General features: G+C 40.0%; 1 protein-coding gene across 1 annotated transcript in view; it reads left to right on the top strand.

Annotated features, from left to right (window-relative positions):
* Positions 1–19,025, top strand: part of LOC102844402 (farnesyl pyrophosphate synthase-like) — a 57,018-nt gene that overhangs the window by 37,370 nt on the left and 623 nt on the right. The window contains exon 2 of the mRNA XM_006881863.1: positions 18,725–18,999. Within this exon, the coding sequence (XP_006881925.1) occupies positions 18,725–18,999 (275 nt within the window). The remainder of the gene's footprint in view (positions 1–18,724; positions 19,000–19,025) is intronic.

Here is a 19,025-nt window from a genome sequence, read left to right as displayed (position 1 = left end):
TAGAAGGTCCCATTCATCTATTTTATCTTCTCCTGGTTGTAAATTTTTCAGAATACTGGGAAGACTCTTTATGTTGTGGATTAGGACTTACTTTAGTATTTTTTTTTAAATATACACAGAGACAGACAGTGTAAACTCTGGTATCTTTTCCTCAAAATTAAGTTTGCAAAACTCCTCCATGTTGAGGTGGTCATGAGTTTGCTCATTCTTGCTGCTGTAAACCACAGTTGATTTATCCACTCTACTTTTGATGGACATTTATTTGGATTGCTTCCAGTTTATGAAAAGTGCTGCTATCAATACTTTAAACAATAAGGAAAGAAAGCGGGGTATGAATTTAGTAGACTTGCACGGAGGTACCAATACTCAGGGAGGTGGCTGTCAGGGGGCAGTAGACCACGCCTTTTCACTTCTGTGGATTCAGTATCCCAAGGGGACCTCTGTGACAAAAAACCAAGGAGTCACCATGAACTGAAAAGTTGGGGTTTTCCTCTACGTTGTGTTGTTGTTGATTGTCATCGAGTTGACCCTATGAACAAAAGAAGGCCTGAAGCCTTTCTATAACTATCAGCATTTATCAAAGTTCATAGAATTTCCAGAGGCATGTTGTTTAGGAAGTGGATACTCCTGAATTCCGATGTAACAATGAGAGACTTGTATCAATAATGAGTGAGCTGTTCTGTCCAGTGGAAATGGAGATGTCAAAGAGAATTTGAGGTGATTTATAGAAAACAAAGAAATGCTCTGTTTCCTACATGGGGGATGTAACAGAGTCAATCACTCACTCATTGCTGGTGAGTCAGAATCGACTCATACCTGACCCTCCAGCATGTTTCTAAAGCACTTGAGAGGAGACTGTCTACCCTTCTCCTGAGGAGGAGGTGCTGGTGGATTCGAAGCAAGAAAGGCATGGCCTGTGGGTTAGCAGCACAATGACATACTAGGTCACCAGATTTCCCTGTGTATTTTGAAATACAGGCCAAGTTATTTTTCATGATCAGTAACTGTGCTGCCAGCCACAAAGCACACAGTTTGAATTCACCAGATGCTCCCTGTGAGATGCTACCTCTGAAACCCTGCTGGAGGGTCAGCTAGGAGTTGGTTCTGATTCCAAGGCACCCAAGAACAACAATGTCTTTTTATCCTCACAACCCCTTCCTTATTAAAATAAGTAGCGAGGAAGGGGGGGGGGAAAGACTAGTTTACTTCTATGTTAGAAAGTGGGCTTTTGAACCTCTTGGCAGAGCTGGTATTTATTTGAGAAAAGGTTTCGGGGTTGCAATGGGCCTTGGTGGTTTGGGTATCAAAATCCAAGGCTCTGAGGGCTTCAGGGTAGATACAGAAAGATCTGGAAGACTAGAGCTGCCTAAAGCCAGAGAAAGGCTCCCAGGACTGAAACAGAGGGATGTCAGAGGGGAGAGTTAAGAAAAGAAGCATGTTCCTGAGAAGAAGGTGGATGCTCTTTCTGCAGCCTCCCCACCCCCAGCCAGGCAAAGAGAGCAAAAGGGCAGAGACATCATCAAACACTGCTTATAGCTGACCCTCTCGGTGTCCCTACACTTTAAACATTTCCAAGCATTCTTTCTAACTTCTGCCAGCCAGTCACTGCATCTCTGTGCCTAAGGGGATTTTGTTGTTGTTGATCTTTTTTTTTTTTTTAAATGTTGTTTTTTTTCTCTCCCCAAGCCCCCAGAACTGCTCTGCTTGGTACAGCTAGCAGAAGTACCTGGGAATAAACCCCTCTGAATGCAACCCTTAGTCAAAACCTCATTATAATGAATACATACTGGCATGGCTAGAAGGAACCCTCATGGTGCGGGATGGACAAAAAGAAAAAAGTTTCAAAACTCTGTGGAGCCATTCTACCAGTGAGGTTCTAATGTTCTAAATTTTAACCGTAACTAAATGACCTTATATTTCTCTGAAAGAGCAGCTGGCAGATTCAAATTGCCATTCTTTCAGTTAGCAGTTCAACATGTAGCCCAACAGAAATACTATCAATTGCAATTAGATGGATGGCTATTACTTTGGTTTGGTGATTGTTTTATGTGTCCACATGGCTAGGCTGCGTGATGTGTCCAAACACTAGACTACGTGCTGTTCCCTAATGGGATCCAAAGCAATGTAATGTAATCACCTTCCATGCTGTAATCTAACGTAATGAGATAAATCCATTGACAGTGGAGTTGCATTAGGATACGTCCTGCCTCCAGATGGAGATGTTTCGGCAGCACCCACTTTCTATTTGCACTCTGTCCCCTTCTTGTCCCTTGACTTACAGATATTGGGATGCAAGCTTACAGAAGTCTCCAGCCTGCTGTCTGACTTACTGATTTTAGACAGTCCTGTGACCTAGCACCAAGTCTCCAGTCTGCCATCTGCCCTATGAAATTTTAACTTGTCAGTCTCCACAACTGTCCAAACCAATCCTTAAAAGAAAATTTTCTTTCTCTCTACATATATCTCAATGATTCTGTTTTTCCAGAGAACCCTAAGATACATGGCATATAAATTATATATCATTCTTGTTCTTTTTGGAAGCAGGAAGGGCATCCACATCCTAAACAACCTGCCTCTGGAAACTCTATGAACTTTGATAAATGTCAATAGCTATAGAGGGGCTTCAGGCCTTTTGTTCACAGGGTCACTATGAGTCATGCTCGACTCGAAGACAATCAACAACTACATTGCTCTTTATCTCTCTCTCAGATGGGATAATTCTGAGATGCCTATTTAATATCTATTCAGTAAAGGGTGAATTTAGCTAACAGGAGGGCATGCCAAAGAAAGGACTAGCTCTTGCCTGGAAGGTGCCTCAAAGCCCTTGGAATATCTTTCCCAGAAAGGGTGCTCTCGTTTATTTGCCAAATAATTTATGGTAATAACATGACTTAAGGGGAATATTTTTCTTTGCCTGGGGCTCTGGACCACACAGTATGACTTTGACCTCTGAGATGGGCTGGAGACAGAGTAGCTAAAGCCAGTCATATGACACCTCCATAACTGTGCAGAAGACGATCAATGTAAACCCTGGATGTCAAAGCTTTGGTGAGCATCCCAGGTTAGCAGCACCCTGTCCTTTTTATCCTATATCACTGCTGGGAGAAGGAAGCACTAATATAACCTCAGTAAAAGAACAAAGTGGAAGCATCTACACAATTGCTCCTGGATGCGGCCCTGCAAAGCTCTTTCCTCTGTTGCCTTTTGTCTGTATCTCTTTTCACAAGTGATATAACTTTGAGTCTAACAGTTTTCCAGGGTTCTGTAAGTCCTAGGAAATCATTAAATCCCAAAATGACCCCATTCTCCCAGAGTTGCCCCATGAGATTAAGCTCAAGATGCCTCCTTATTTACCTGCCTTGCCTTTCTGGCATTACTTTCCACACTCCCCCATAGATGTTTTCTATACCTTTCAAATCAAGTACTTGCACTTGAACCCTTTTCTCACAGCCTGCTTCTAGAGATGTGTGAACTAAGACTCGACTCTTTCACATACTTAAAAATGGCAAATGCTCCTTTTAGATAGGCTTGCTAAGAATAAGGGAAAAGGTCCTCCTTAGAATGGGAAAGAAATGTAGGGCAAAATTAAAATGCCTTAAAAAGGTCAGACCTACTGGATCAATAGAGACTAGGGGAGCCTCCACAACTATGGTCCTAAGATACACTTGGAACTTGGAACCGAAGCTATTTCTGGAAGTCAATTTTCAGCCAAATAACAGATTGGCATATGACTAATGTGCTCCCTTAATAATCAACTGGATGAGATCAAATGGTCAACATTTAGCCAAAAGCAAAGATGGGAAATTAAGGAGAGGAAGGAATGCTAGAGTAACAGAAACAACAAACAGAATGGAAATGTGCAGGCACACTGTGAATAATGTAACCAATGTCACAAAAGAAGCTGTATAAAAATTACTAAGTTGGGAACCGAATTTGCTATATCCACCTAAACATCCACCTAAAACACAATAGCATACTTTTCCCACAAAGAATAACGGAAAGACAGTATCCAGATCGGGAAATAAAAGGTAAAATTGTTTCTATTTGTGGATGATATGATCCTTTATGTAGAAAATCGGAATAGTCCACACAAAAAACCCCTTGTAGAGCTAATAGAAGAATTTAGCAATGTTTCAGGGTACAAGGTCAACAAACAAAAATCTGTTGGGTTTCTACATACTTGCAGTGAGAAATATGAAAGGGAAATTGAGGAAACAATTTCATTTCCAATAGCATCTAAGAGAATAAAATACCTAGGAATAAATTTAACCAGAGTTAGTAAAGGTTTACACATATACACACAAAAATCTTGCCAAAAGAGATTATGGAGGACTTAAATAAAAGGGGAAGTGTTCCATGTTCATAGAATGGAAAACTTGTTAAAAAATATCTATAATGCCCAAAATGATTTGTATTGTAGATACAATACAATCCAAAACCAAATTCCAACGGCCTCCTTCACAAAACTGGAAAAGCCAGTCGATAAATTTATGTGGAGTGACAAGAGACACGGAACAGCTAAAGAGATGCTGAAAAAATAACAAAGTACAAAAACCTCAAACTTACTGATTTTAAAAGATAAAAAATTTAAAAAACATTACATAGTTATAGTCATCAAAACAGCTTCTTGTTGTTAGGTGTTATCAAGTATGACTCATGGTAGAATCCTCTGAACAACAGATCTGAACCCTGTCCTATCCTGTACCATCCTCACAATCTGACACATGTGAACCCATTGCTGCTGTCACTGTGTCAGCCCACCTGGTTGACGGTCTTCCTCTCTTTTGCCATCCCTCTACTTTGCCCAACATTATGTCCCTCTCCAATGATTAGCCTCTCCTAGCAACATGACCAAAGTTTGTGAGGGGAAATTTAATCATTTTTGCCTCCAATGAGCATTCTGGCTGCACCTTCTCCAAGACATCTATTTGCTCTTTTGGCATTCCATGGGATATTCAGTACTCTTCTCCAACACCACAGTTCAAAGGCATCATTTATTCATCTGTCATCCTTATTCACTGTCCAGCACCCAGCAGGACAGCAAGTGACTGAAAGACCATTGCCTGAATAAGGTACACCTTAGTCCTCAAGACTTAGACTGTTCCAGTGCAGTATGTCTTCTGATCTCCTGGCTGCTGATACCAAGTGTACTGACTATGGATCCAAGCAAGATGAAGTTGCTGACAATTTCAATCTCTTCTCCATCTATCATGATGTTGCCTATAGGGTCAGTGGTAAGAATTTTTTGTTTTCTTGGTGTTGAGAGGCAATCCATAGCGAAGGTCGTATTGTTTGATCTTCTGCAGCAAGCATTTCAAGTCCTCCATACTTTCAGCAAGCAAGATTATATCATCTGCATAACAAAGGTCATTGATGAGTCTTCCTCCAATCCTGATACCACATTCTTCTTTATAGAGTCCAGCTTCTTGAATAATTTGCTCAGCATACAGATTGAACTGGTATGGGGAGAGAATACAACCCTGATGCACATCTTCCCCAAATTTAAACAGCCTCTTGGTCTAGGTAAAGATTTCACATGTGCACAATTAAATGTTCTGGGACTCCCATTCTTCTCAACTGGAGGAAGTTGAAAAATTTTAAAAAATTTTGCAGTCCAAAATAGATCAAACATGCAATCAAGATGTGCTAATGATAATTAGTGACTGGAATGTAAACATTGGAAATAGTGAGGGAATGGAAACAGGAGAGGGAATGGTATTCAGAGAGTACCTACTTGGTGCTAGAAAGGAGGCCAGAAATAGAATCATCAAAGTTCATACATTCAATGACTTATTCATCACGAATATCTTTTTCAAAGACTCAAATGGAGACTTGACACATGGACATTGCCAGATAGAAGGCATAGGAATCAGACTGACTACCTCTGGAGAAGGAATCGTTGGAGAAGTAGCACAGAGGCACTGGCAAAAATAAGGCCCCAGGAAGCAATGGGATACCAATTCATATGTAAAAAAAAAACCTTGGTACTTATATAACAGACATATTGACCAGTGGAACAGAATTGAGAGTCTAGAAATAACCCACATCTAGGGTCAACAGAGTTTTTTTAAAGGTGCAAAGTCCACGGCATGGGGAAAGAAGAGTCTCTTTAATAAATGTGTTGGGAAAATTAGTTTTCCACATGCAGAAAAATGTAGTAGGATCTATGCCTTACACCATACACAAAAACAAATTCAAAATGGACTAAGGGCAAACCAAAACCATAAAATTCTTAGAAGAAAATACAGAGGGAACATTATCAGGTGAAAATTTTAGAAATAATAAAAATTAATAACAAAAGAACAAACATCAAAAGATAAACAAATGAGGAATCTCATAAAAAATTTTAAAAACTTTTGTTCATCTAAAGACTATCAAAAAAAAGGATGAAAAACCAAATTACCAACTGGAAGAATAGTTTTGAATCTAAAAACAACATTAACATAGAAAGCATTGCCAATTTAACAACAAAAAGATAAATAATCTAATCATAAAACAATTCACTAATAAAATATCTCAATCACAAAACAGACATTTCACCAAAGAGAGCATTCAAATAGCTACCAAATACAGGAAAATATATTCACTCTTAATAGCCATTGGAAATATGTAGATCAAAACGACAATACGACTTTACTCTCACTGAGGTGCCAAGACAGAAAGCAAAACAAACCAAAACCCCAGAAAGAGCAAATATTGGTGAGGATATGGGGCAATTGGGGCATATATCCATTGCGGGCTGGAGAAGGATACAAAATAGTACAGCCTTATGGAAAACAGTGGGGTCTTTCCTCAAAACACTGAAAACCAGAACTTCCACATGACCCAGCAATTCCACTTGTAGGTATACAACCAAAAGAGTTGAAAGCAGAGTCTCAACCAGGTCTTGTACACCATTGTTCACTTCTGCACTATTCACAATAGCTAAAGGGCAAAACCTGCCTAACTACTTTCCAGTACATAAATGGATAAACAAAATGTGGCATATACTGCCATGGGATTCTACTCAGCCAGCAGGTAAAATGAAGTCTTGATACATGCTACAATATTGATGGATTGGAAGGATATTATGCTGAGCAAGATAAGTCAATCACAAAAGGACAAACATTGTATGGCCTTGTTTATAGCAAAAGACTGGAAAAGGCAAATGTACAGAGACCAAAGTTTATTAGTTATCACCAGGTGTAGAGGGGAGAAGGAGGAAGGGAATTGAGGGAGGGAGGGAAAGGGAGAGAGAAAGAGACAGAGACAGAGACAGAGAGAAGGAGGGGCTTACTGTTGATGGATTACTGACATTCAGTTTATGATGGAAAAACTGCATTGGTACAAAGTAGGGTTGGACAACTAATTACTGGAAAATGCTATAAAAAGTTGTAAATATTTAGAAAGTTGGTTGATGGACATTTACAAGAATGACAAAAAAAAAAGAAAAAAGAGTAGCTTCTAAAGTTACTTTTGTGCACACAATAACTTCATGGGCTCCTTGGTTTGGAAGTTTAAGATCATGATTTCATTGGGTATCACAGTTAACTGGCCTAATAGCATGTTTGTTTAATGCTTTTGGTTTTCTTCCTGGTTCATTTTATAGTGCTTGAGTCTTAAAAACTTGCAAGCAGTCTTTTAAGGGACAACAATTAGTCTCTATTCACTTAGAGCAACAGAGGAAGGAGAGACAGGATTAGAGGATATAGAATGAATGGCTAAATGCCTCTATGAACTGCTTTGTTGGCCACAAAAATTGGAAAAACTGCATGGTATACAGCTTCATGAACATTTTGATCCAAGAGTCTAAAGAAGAATTCTAACCACCATGGGAGAAATGTACAACAAGATTTCATATTCTCATGGACTCCCATTTTTCTGGGGCTTTTGGAGGTTGGATGAACCTTGGTATTAATGTCCTAAGACCATCTTTAAACCTTAAAGCAAAAATATTCCCTGAAGTCATCCCAAAACCAAATGGTTTCATCTAATCAGTAAAGAAAAAAAAAGTCTTCCTTGAGCATTATGCTCTTTTAAGAACTATCCACATGGGCTCAAATTGACAACAGAAACTCAGCGATTAGATCAGAACCTGAGGGAGCAGTGAGGTTGTGATAATAGGGAAGGGACAGCCCAGAAAGACAGTGAGAATGGTTGCACAACTTGAGGAATGTAATCAATGTCACTGACCTAAACAAGCATGGAGAGCTGAATTCATGTGCATTTTCCTGTGTATATTCTCAACAGCAAAATGGTACTGAAAGAATAAGTAAGGGAGAGGAGGATTCCTTTTCCACAGGATTTACACCAGATTTCTCTGTGGGTTCTTAAATATATGTTCTCTGATTAATAGCATCTACATATACCCAAATTCAGCAGTGTTTGGTGGAGCTCCCTGGTTAAAACAAGCCTGAAAGCAGGAGTGGCATCCACTTCAGTAAATCGCTTGCCTCCGGAAACCCTATGACCCTGGAGAAAGGATGAAAGTCACACAAGCAAGTGTCGAGGACTTTCATTCATAAGGTCGCTATGAGTCGCCTACAACTCGAAGGCACTCAACAACAACACTTTTATATTCAAGGCAAAGAGTTTCCTCATGTGATTTGTAAGGTTTTTTTTGCTGTGAGCTCATCTTCAGTGTGAATTATCTTCCATGAGAGCCCTCTCTATATCCTAGTCTGAAGAATTATCTCGATTAGATCTCTTGATATTTTCCTCTGCTTTAATCCTGAAAATGTAAAAATATCATACAGTTAAGAATTTTTTCTTTTTAAGTTTGTCAGTGTAGAGTACTCACACTCCTAAGAAATGCAAATTTGTACCTAAATCCAGACATGGATCATGGTGAACATGGTGAATACCATGTGAAACCGGAACCCTAGTGGTACAGTGGGGAAATAAATTGCTTGGTTACTAACCAACCGTAAGGTTGGGAGTTCGAACTTTTTAACTGTTCTGTGGGAGAAAGATGTTGCAGTCTGCTAGGGAGCTTTAGCAATGGATGTCATTTGTAGGGATTTGTGCTGCTGATCCAAAGCGGGCACCTATCTGATGGTTCAACTCCACTAGCAGCTTTGCAAGAGAAAGAGGAGTCATCTCCTCCTGTGTGCTGTACAAGCTTGGAAAGCCTGCTGACTAGAGAGCAGTGAGTTGAGTTGTTTGAAGTAACAACAAGTAAACCAGTGGTTACCCTGCTTCCTGGGTTTTCCAACCTGCACATTTGAAAGAGGCTTTGGCACACCCATGTTTATTGCGGCTTTGTTCACAATAGCAAAGAGTTGGAAACAACCTAAGTGCCCATCAACAAATGAGAATGGATAGAGAAGCTCTGGTATATTCACACAATAGAATACTACGCTGCATTGAAAAACAAGGAACTCATGCAATATTATTCAAAATTGGTGACCCTGGAAGACATTATACTGAGTGAAGTATCTCAGTCACAAAAGGACAGGTGCTGCATAGTGCCACTGTTGTAAAACAGGACTGACATCAGGGTTGGGGTGAGACTGAAAAAAATTGGATAAATTATGTATACTTCATTGAAACAGATGAGGGAGAGAACTGTTAGAAAGCAATATCTGATAGGGTATTATGGTTATCACAAGAGTCCAGAATGAAGATTGCATAGTGGAGTGTACTCGGGGTGGGGGGTGGGGTGGGGGAATCTGTTGTTCTTGTTGTTATGTGACATCAAGTCGTTTGCAACTCATAGTGACTTCTATACCAATGAAATAAGTTTTCTTTTACTTTTCAAAGAGAAGTACAAACTGCGGGAAGCGGTGGGCAGGGAGAAAAATTCCACAATGACTATATGGAAATCCAAAATCTCTGTAAACGTTTATTAAAAATAATTTAAAGTATAAATTTTTTTTAAAAAAGAAAGAGGCTTTGATCCTATAGGAAGGTACTGTGAGGATGGGAGACAGATAGATGGCCTTTATACCTAGAAGCAAAATTTCTGATGCGTTAAAAAAAAGGTGCATTTATTCACTTCAGATTACTAAGAAAGCACAAATATGCTTGTGCTTACCATGCATATTAGGTAACTGACGCTGAATTAAACTGCTCTTCTAACTTGAACGCCAGCCTTGACCCTGTGTCGATAAACCAGACCCAGAGATGTGTCTCCAGATGAATATTCCCAAAACCTCAAGACTTCAATTCTTTCTCACTACTATGTGATGATGTAGGGAGCTTTGGTGGTCCAGTGGCAAGGAGCTGTGCTGCAATCCCAAAGGCACGCGGTTCAAAGGCCACAAGCTGCTCCATGGGAGAAGGATGGGCAATCTCCTCTCATGCAATTAAGTGCCTCTAAGAACCTGCCGGAGGGTCAGCTATGAGTCAATCCCGACTCTAGGGTACACAACAACAACAACATTGATGTTGTTGTTGTTATGTGCCGTTGAGTCACTTGCAACTCATAATGACCATGTGTACAACAGCCCTGAACCCTGTTCTATCTTGAGCCAACTTGACTGTCTCTGACACATCTATCCCGATTACCTCACTCACTGAGTCAATAGATAGCCCTTATTCTAACACCTGGAAATTTGCTTTTGAACTGAACTATAACAACAACAACAACATACTTAATTTTTGAAAGTCAGCACACTTTTTTAAATGTTTTGGGAGTAGAAAAAAGGACTCCAGCAACTTACTTCTTGTTATACACTGTCATGTTGGAAATGACTCATAACTGACCCTCCGGTGGTTTTTCAGAGACTGTAAATCACATGAGAGGAGATTGCTCATCTTTTTCCCATGAAGTAGCTGACAGATTTGAACCATGTGCCTTTGGGACAGCAGCACAACTCCTTACAATTAAGCCCTCCAAGAGAAACTCAGGCCTCTATTTCAAACCCAGTTGTCATTGATATTGTACTATATTCATGTCAATAAAACCATGTACTTTGAAAAAAAATACTTGTTTCTATTCTATAATGGGAGTTAAAGTAGGAAAGTATGATTCTAGGTTTTCTGAAAGAGGTTTGCAGGGAGTCAAGGTATAAGATGGAGGGAAGGGAGTAGAAGGCAACCCTGTATTGTTGCCTGCCTTTGAGTTCACCTCCAGCTCATATCAACGCCACACAGAAAGGAAAGAAACACTTCCTAGTCCTGTGCTACCCACATGGTCAGTTGCAGATCTGACAACTGTAATCCACTGATTTTTTTCCCTGGCTAATTTTTGGAAGGAGGTCACCAGAACCTACTACACGGTATACCTTTATGCTGGAAGTTCCACTTAAACCTGTTCAGCACGACATATGAGTGGTGGCTGTGCTGTGCTTGATAGACACTGGGTGGGAATCAAAGCTGGATCTTCTTCATGGAAGGCAAGAATTCTACCACTGAACCTCTCCCTCAACCTGGATTACACTACTTATGTCATTGATTTACCTGTTGCTGTTAGGTGCCGTCAAGGCGACTACACCTCACAGAGATCCTATGAACAACAGATCTGAACTTTGCCCTATCCTATGCCATCCTCATGATCTGTCCTATTCGAGCACATTGTATTAGTCACTCCATCAATCCATCTCATGGAGGGTCTTCCTCTCTTTCACTGACCCTCCACCTTTATCTAGAATAGACTGGTTCTTCCTGACAACATGCCCAAAGTAAGTGAAACAAAGCTATACCAGCCTTGTCTCTAAGGAGCACTCTGTGTGCACTTCCTTTAAAACAGATTTATTTGCTCTTTTGGCAGTCCACGGGATATTCAACAGCCTTCGCAAACACCACAACTGAAAGGCAATGGCTCTTCTTTCTTCAGTCTTTTTAAAAAAAGTTTAATATACAACTTTTCTTTTACACTGGTTTACTTTATTATAAAGTTCATAAGTATTGTTTTTCACACCAGATCTTTCCTACTTCATTAACCACCCTTCCCTCCACCCATCAAACTGTGTGACCCTATGAAAACTCACCCTATCTTCATCGCTTTGCTCCCACACTCCCACTCTTAGATCCTTAATCATATTTTACTAGTTATCTATTTCTTTATTAATGGTCTTAGAAAATATGTATCCTTAAGTGACTGAGTTAGTTCACTTAGCATAATGCTCTCTAGCCCCTCCCAAGTTAGGCAGTGATTTACAAAATCATTGCTCCTGTGTCCTGTGTAGTATTCCATCATGTGAATGGTACATTCTTTTGTCATTCTTATTCAGTGTCCAATTTACAGATGCATAGGAAGCAACTGAAAAACCATGGTTTGGTTCAGGCACAACTTCATCTTTAAAATGACATCCTTTCTTGTCAGAACTTTGGAGAAGTCCTTAACAAGCAGACTTCCCCAGTGCAACACATCTTATCGTTTCTTAACTGCTGCTATCAGCTACCACAGGTGTTGACTGTAGATCCAAGTAAAATGAAACTGTTGACAACTTCAGTCTATCTTCCAACCTTCAGGATGCTGTCTATTGGGACAGTGGTGAGGATTTTTGGTTTTTTGAGGTTGAGATGTAATCCATATTAAAATAGTTGATCTTCTGTAGTCAGTGCTTCAAGTCTTCATTTTCTACAAATGAGGTTGTGTCATTTGCATAACACAGGTTAATGAGTCTTCCTCCAATCCTGATGCTACATTCTTCTTCATATAGTCCAGTTTCTTGGCTTACCTATCAGGAGGTTATTAAGACAGATCCTAATTCTTAAAGTGGTGCTGAGGCTGGAGGGAGGGTGTATAATAAATATGACTAATAAGAGCTAAGGGAGCTCCAGTGGTCTAGTGGTAAAGAGTTAAGCTGCCAAAACCGAAAGCTCACAGTTTGAATCCACCAGCTGCTCTGCAGGAGAGAAATGGGCATTTTCCTCTACTGCAATGAATACTGCCTTTTAAAATCTCTTGGAAGGTCAGCTATTAGTAGGCTCTAGCTTGAGAGTACACAGCAACAACAGAGGTATATGGTGAGATCACAGAGTTGCCATCTGTATCTGCATTAGTATCATGTAATGATCAAGGACTAATCATTAAATTAAATCTGAAAATGCCTTGTTCTGAACATGTCATTCAAAGAGTATGTGAGTGGTCATTCAAACGAATATAAAATATTGTCTGGATAATGTAATACAATTAACAGTTACCTAGGAGCAAGTATTAAATTTAAATTGAGGTATCACCACCCAACTGATATGTCTTTGATTTGAGATGGGTTAGAGAATTGCTTGTATAAATAACATTACATAAAGAAGCCTTGCTAGGAATGGGACTTAAGAATGCTTTAAAAAATTTTAGGCACTTGTCCCTGGATTGTAAAAGTTGAAAACAGGAGCCTCCTAAATACTAACAGAAATCTGATCTTATCTCCTCAGCCTCACCCCCAGATTAAAAATACGGATTCACAATGCCCTCTAAACTAGATTCATTATTGCCTGAGAGAAATAATAAAAAAAATATAACAAAAACATGTTTTATTTAGATATTTTCTTTTTATTTAAACTTTTTATTTACTATTATTTCTGTTGTTGTTGTTGTTGTTGTTACTTAAGCAATTTCTTAGGCCAGCAGAAGTTTGTGATGAGAGGTAATGCTAATAAGATGGCCTAATCTGATTAAGACTTTGTTTTGATTTGTTGCATCCCAACAGTACTTGTCAAACCAGAAACTTTAAAAGCAAGGCTCATATTTTAAAAAACCTGGAACAGGATTTTAATTTAATAATCTGTTGTTAAAATGAAAGAGGAGACTTCTTTTTCAGGGTACTCAGGATGATTTCAAGATTTTAAAATATGGATTTATGCCAATGGAGTTAAAAACAAAAGAGACAAACCCAAAGCCCCTCTTTCTTGCTCTAACGTTTCCGAAACTTGTAATCTCCCTATCTATTGAATTGTTGTTGCTATGTACCGTCGAGTTACTTGCTTATGTACAACAGCTCTGAACCCTGCCCTGCCCAGAGCCAATCTCACTGTCTCCAACACACCTAACCACATTACCCTAGTCACTGTGTTAATCTGTCTCATCCAGGTTCTGCCTCCTCCACCCTTCCAAGCATGATGTCCTTCTCCAAGGTTGCTCCAAGCCCAAAGTATGTCAGACAGAGCTTCACAAACCTTGCCTCCAACATTATGCTGAGTGAAGTATCTCAGTCACAAAAGGACAAATACTGCATAGGGCCACTATTAAGAAACAGAACTGACATCAGGGTTCAGGGAAGACAGAGGAGGGGATGAATGATGTATACTGCATTGAAACAGATGAGGGAGAGAACTGTTTAAAAGGGATATATGATTGGGTATTATTGTCATAACAAGAGTCCAGAATGAAGGCTACACAGTGGAGTGAACTTTGGGGGAGGGATTGCACAAGAATTAAAGAGTCTTACTTTTCAAGGAGAAGCATGAATTGTGGGGGAGAAGATGGGCAGGGAGAAAAGTCCAACAATGAATGAATGGAAACCCTAAGTCTCTGTAAACTTTCAATTAAAAAAACACAACAACAAACAAATAAACAACAACCTTGCCTCCAAGGAGCAGCCTTGTTCACCTTCCCTAGGAAAGACCTGTTTGTTCTCTTGGCAGTCCATAATATGTTCTAGACTCTTCTCCAGCACCAAAACTCGAAGGCATCAATTCTTCTATCATCCTTAGTGACTGTCCAGCCCTCTGATGCATAGCAAGTAATTGCAAAGACCATGGCTTGGATCAGGTTAGTCTCCAAGCTTATATCATTGCTTTTCAGCACACTAGAGAGATCCCTGACAGGAGATTTTTTTCCAATCCAATTTGTCTTTTTATTTCTTGACTGCTGGTGCCAAGAGTACTGATTGTGGAACCAAGCAAACTGAAATTGTTAATAAGATCAGTCTTTTCCTCCATCTATCATGATGCTGCCAAGAGCTCAGTAGTGAGAGTCTTTGTTTTATTGATTTTCAGCTTCAGTCTATAATGAAGACTGCAGTCCTTGACCTTCTGCAGTAAACATTTCAAATTCTCCTCAGTTTCAGCAAGCAAGGCTGTGCCATCTGCTAGTGCAGGTTGTTGATAAATCTTCCTCCAATCCTGATGCCACATTCCTTCTCCTAAGTCCAGTCTCTCAAATGATCGGTTCCACATGTACATTGAAAAGTTATGGAAACAGTATGCATCCATAAGATACATCTTTCCTGATTTTGAACCATGTAGTGTTTCCTTGCTTTGTTCTGGTGACTGCTTCCTGGTCCAAGTATAGGTTTCACATGAGTACTATTCTCAATTACTTGTTATGCTTCAGAGAGTTGCACAATGACTAAGGATGACAGAAGACGAATAAATGCCTTCAAGTTGCGTTGCTGGAGAAGAGTCTTGAACATACCATGGACTGCCAAGAAAACAAATCAGTCTGTCTTCGAGAGGGTGAAACCAAGTCTCTCCTTGGAGGCTAGGATTTTGAAGCTCCGTCTCACATACTTTGGGCACATGGCCAGGAGAGATCAGTCCTTGGAGAAAGACATCATGCTCAGAATGGTGGAAGGACAGCGCAGGAGAGAGAGACCCAGAATGAGATGGATTGATACAGTGACTGGGGTGATGGGGGGTTGGTGTGTCAGTTAGTGAGACTGGCTCAGGACAGGGAAGGGTTCAGAGCTGCTGTACATTGTAAGCAACTCAATGTCTCTATACATTGTAAGCAATTCAATGACATAAAAAAATAATAACATACTATGACAGGTTTGGAAGCAGGAGTAGCATCCACTTTCTAAATAACATACCTCCGGAAACTCTATGAACGTTGATAAATGTCAATAGTTGTAGAGGAGCATCAAGCCTTTTGTTCATAGAGTTGTTATGAGTCATGCTCGACTTGAAGGCAATCAACAACAACAACAATAACAACTATTAACTATTCTGGGATTCCCATTCTTCTCAAGGTTAGCCACAATTTGTTGTGATCCACATAGTCAATGAAACACAGATAGACATTCCTCTGGTATTCTCTGCTTTTATCCAAGATCCATCTAATGTTGGATATAATGTCCTTAGTGGCACAGACTCTTCTAAACCCAGCTTGCACATCTGGCAGTTCTCTGTCAATGTACTGTTCTAGTCATTTTTGGATAATCTTCAGCAGGATCTTGCTTGTGTGTGATATTAGTGATAATGTTCTATAATTTCTACACCCTGTCAGGTCACCTTTTTTTTTTTGAATGGGAATAAATATGGATCTCTTCCAGTTAGTTGATCAGGTCCTCCAGATTTCTTGGAATAACCTGGGGGGCGTGTTCAGGGCTGCATCTGGTTGTTGCATTGTCTCAAGTGATATCCTATCCATTCCTGCCTGGAGTCTTGATTTTTGCCAATTCCTTGAGAGCAGGCTGAACTTCCTCCTTCATCACCATTGCCTCTTGATCATATGCTATTTCATGAAATAATTCTGTGTAAGTCAATTCTTTTTAGTACAGTGACTCTGTGAACTCCTTCCATCTTCTTTTGATGCTTCCTGGGTCAGTCAATATTCTACCCACAACATCCTTAAACATTGCAACGAGAAATTTAATTTATTCTTCAGTTCCTTCAGCTTGAGAAATGCCAAGCAGGTTTGGCCCTTTTGATTCCCTGACTCCAGCGCTTTGAACATTTCATTATAATACTTTGCTTTGTCTTCGCACGCTGCCCTTTGAAATCTGTTCAGCTCATTAACTTCTTGATTTCTTCCCTTTGCTTTGGCTTCTTGGTGCTGAAGTATAATATTCAGCGTCTCTTCAGACATCCCTCATGGTCTTTTCTTCCTCTTCTGTGTTTGTAATGACCCCAGCATTCTTCCTGGATGATATTCTTGGTATCCTCCCACAACTCATCTGGTCTGCACTCATTAGTGTTCAAGACCTCAACCTGTTCCTGAGATGCTTTTTAAATTCAGGTGGGACAGACTCAAGGTCAAACTTTTGTTCTTTTGGTTTTGATTATGCCCCCTCAAAATACAAGGATATAATTATATAATATGGAAACTATGTCATGATACCCCATCATCTGATACTCTAAGTATTTGTGAGAAGATAAAGGGTAGAATACCAACATCCCAGATCCAATGTGAGGGAAGTGTCCCCAGGGACTGTAACACTTTTTATCTCATAAGAGATAAAAAATGGAACAAAGCTAGAAAAAAGGGGGTAAACTCAGTAGCACCAAGAAAGAATTGCTTGAAATGCAGTGTAGCTTTTTTAGACTCAGATGTCTACTCAAGGAAGCTCTTTGACCTTTGACCTCAGAGAAGACATATGGTGATCGTCAAGGAATGTTGGGCCTACAGATGGTGAATGAAACAAGGACCTCCTTCTGTAATGGACTGAGAGAGAGACAGACATCATGTCCCTTTCCCTACAGTTGGCACCCTGAATTTGGACTTCTAACTTGGTAGACTGTTGCTGTTGTTGTTGATTGCTATAGAGTTGTGCACAACTCATAGCCACCCTATGGACAAAAGACCTGAACTCTTTGTATAAGTATTTTTGTTTCTCTAAGTTCATAGAGTTTCTAGAGGCATGTTGTTTAGGAAGTGGATGCCATTCCCGCTTCAAACCTGTCTTAATCTGGGAGCTCCGCCAAACACTGTCCACCATGAGTAATTATTGTTGCATTTGACACACCAATGACACAAAGTTCAGTATCACGGCAATCTTAGATTACCTCAGTAGAGCAAACTGACAGATCAGTGCTGTACCATTAGAAGAATGTTCCTCCAAAATATAATAACACTAAGCCCAAGAGCCACAGGCCCAAGGGCCCAACTGACTTTTAAATACAAAGGCTCTCCACGAGGTGATGTTGACTTTAAACAAGAGCCTTAAATAAAAAACAAAGAAATATTCCACATTGACGCTCAACCAAAACAAGAGAGCCCACCCTTCAGAGTCCAACCGCTTCACCCAGTCTCAGCTTGGTAGACTGTAAGAGAAAATTTTTTTGTTTGCTAAAGCCATCCACTTGTGGTATCTCTACTATAATGGAGCTAGATAATTCACACTGCCATGGAGTCAGTTCTAATTCATAGCAACATATCATCTGATGTCTGAGGCTGTAAATCACAATGAGAGGAGACAATCCATCTTCTGCAGGCACTGATGGACTTGAACCACTGGAGACACTCTTTCTTTGGTTGGCAGCACAATTTTTGTGCTATGGATTCCATGGCACCAGAGCTCTCAACACCATCCAATTAGACTTTTTAGACTCTAGGACAAATTAAGTCTCCTGTTTTAGTGAAAGAAAACTTTGTATATAATTAAAAAAGTCCTATGGGCAATCTCCTCCTCGGTCTCTGAAAACTTGCTAGAGGGCCAGCTATATGTTGGTTCCAACTCAATGGCACAACATAATATAATATAATATAATATAATATAATATAATATAATATAATATAATATATAACACTGACCTCAGAAATCCAGAAAATATTTTTCAAATGTGTCCTATTTTCTACTATTTTCAAATGTGTTCTATTTTCATTTTAGTAATGTACAATTTATAATTGTAGATAGCTTCTAGAGAAGATTTACCTTTCAAACACAGCTTGCTATGGACAACTAGCTTAAGGAGAATCAGCCCTGGTTGCTTTCTGCCAGTCGTAATGTTAAGATTTATAAAAATCTCCAAGGGACCAAGCAAGAACTGGCATCCAAGAACAGAGCATTCTGCTCCTCCCTCAGAATGAACGGAGACCAGAAATAAGAGGCTTACGTCCAAGAGAAGCAGGATTTCATCCAGCACTTCTCCCAGATTGTCAAGGTGCTGACTGAGGAGATGCTTTTACCCGGCTCAGGAAGGTCCTAGAGTACAATGCCATTGGAGGCAAGTACAACCGAGGTTTAACAGTGCTGGCAGTGTTCCAGGATCTGGTGGAGCCCAGGAAGCAGGATGCTGAGAGTCTGCAGCGGGCCCTGACAGTGGGCTGCTGTGTGGAACTGCTTCAAGCCTTCTTCGTTGTATTAGACGACATCATGGATTCATCCCTTACCCGACGCGGGCAGCCCTGCTGGTATCAGAAGCCAGGCATAGGTCTGGATGCCATCAATGATGCCATGCTGCTGGAATCGTGTATCTACCGCCTGCTGAAGCTCTAC

Source organism: Elephantulus edwardii, unplaced genomic scaffold, assembly GCF_000299155.1.
Source record: "Elephantulus edwardii isolate Elephantulus edwardi_28Jun2011 unplaced genomic scaffold, EleEdw1.0 scaffold00016, whole genome shotgun sequence".
Lineage (NCBI taxonomy): Eukaryota > Metazoa > Chordata > Mammalia > Macroscelidea > Macroscelididae > Elephantulus > Elephantulus edwardii.
The sequence above is the reverse complement of the archived record's forward strand: the minus strand, read 5'-3'. Positions and strand labels throughout refer to the sequence as shown.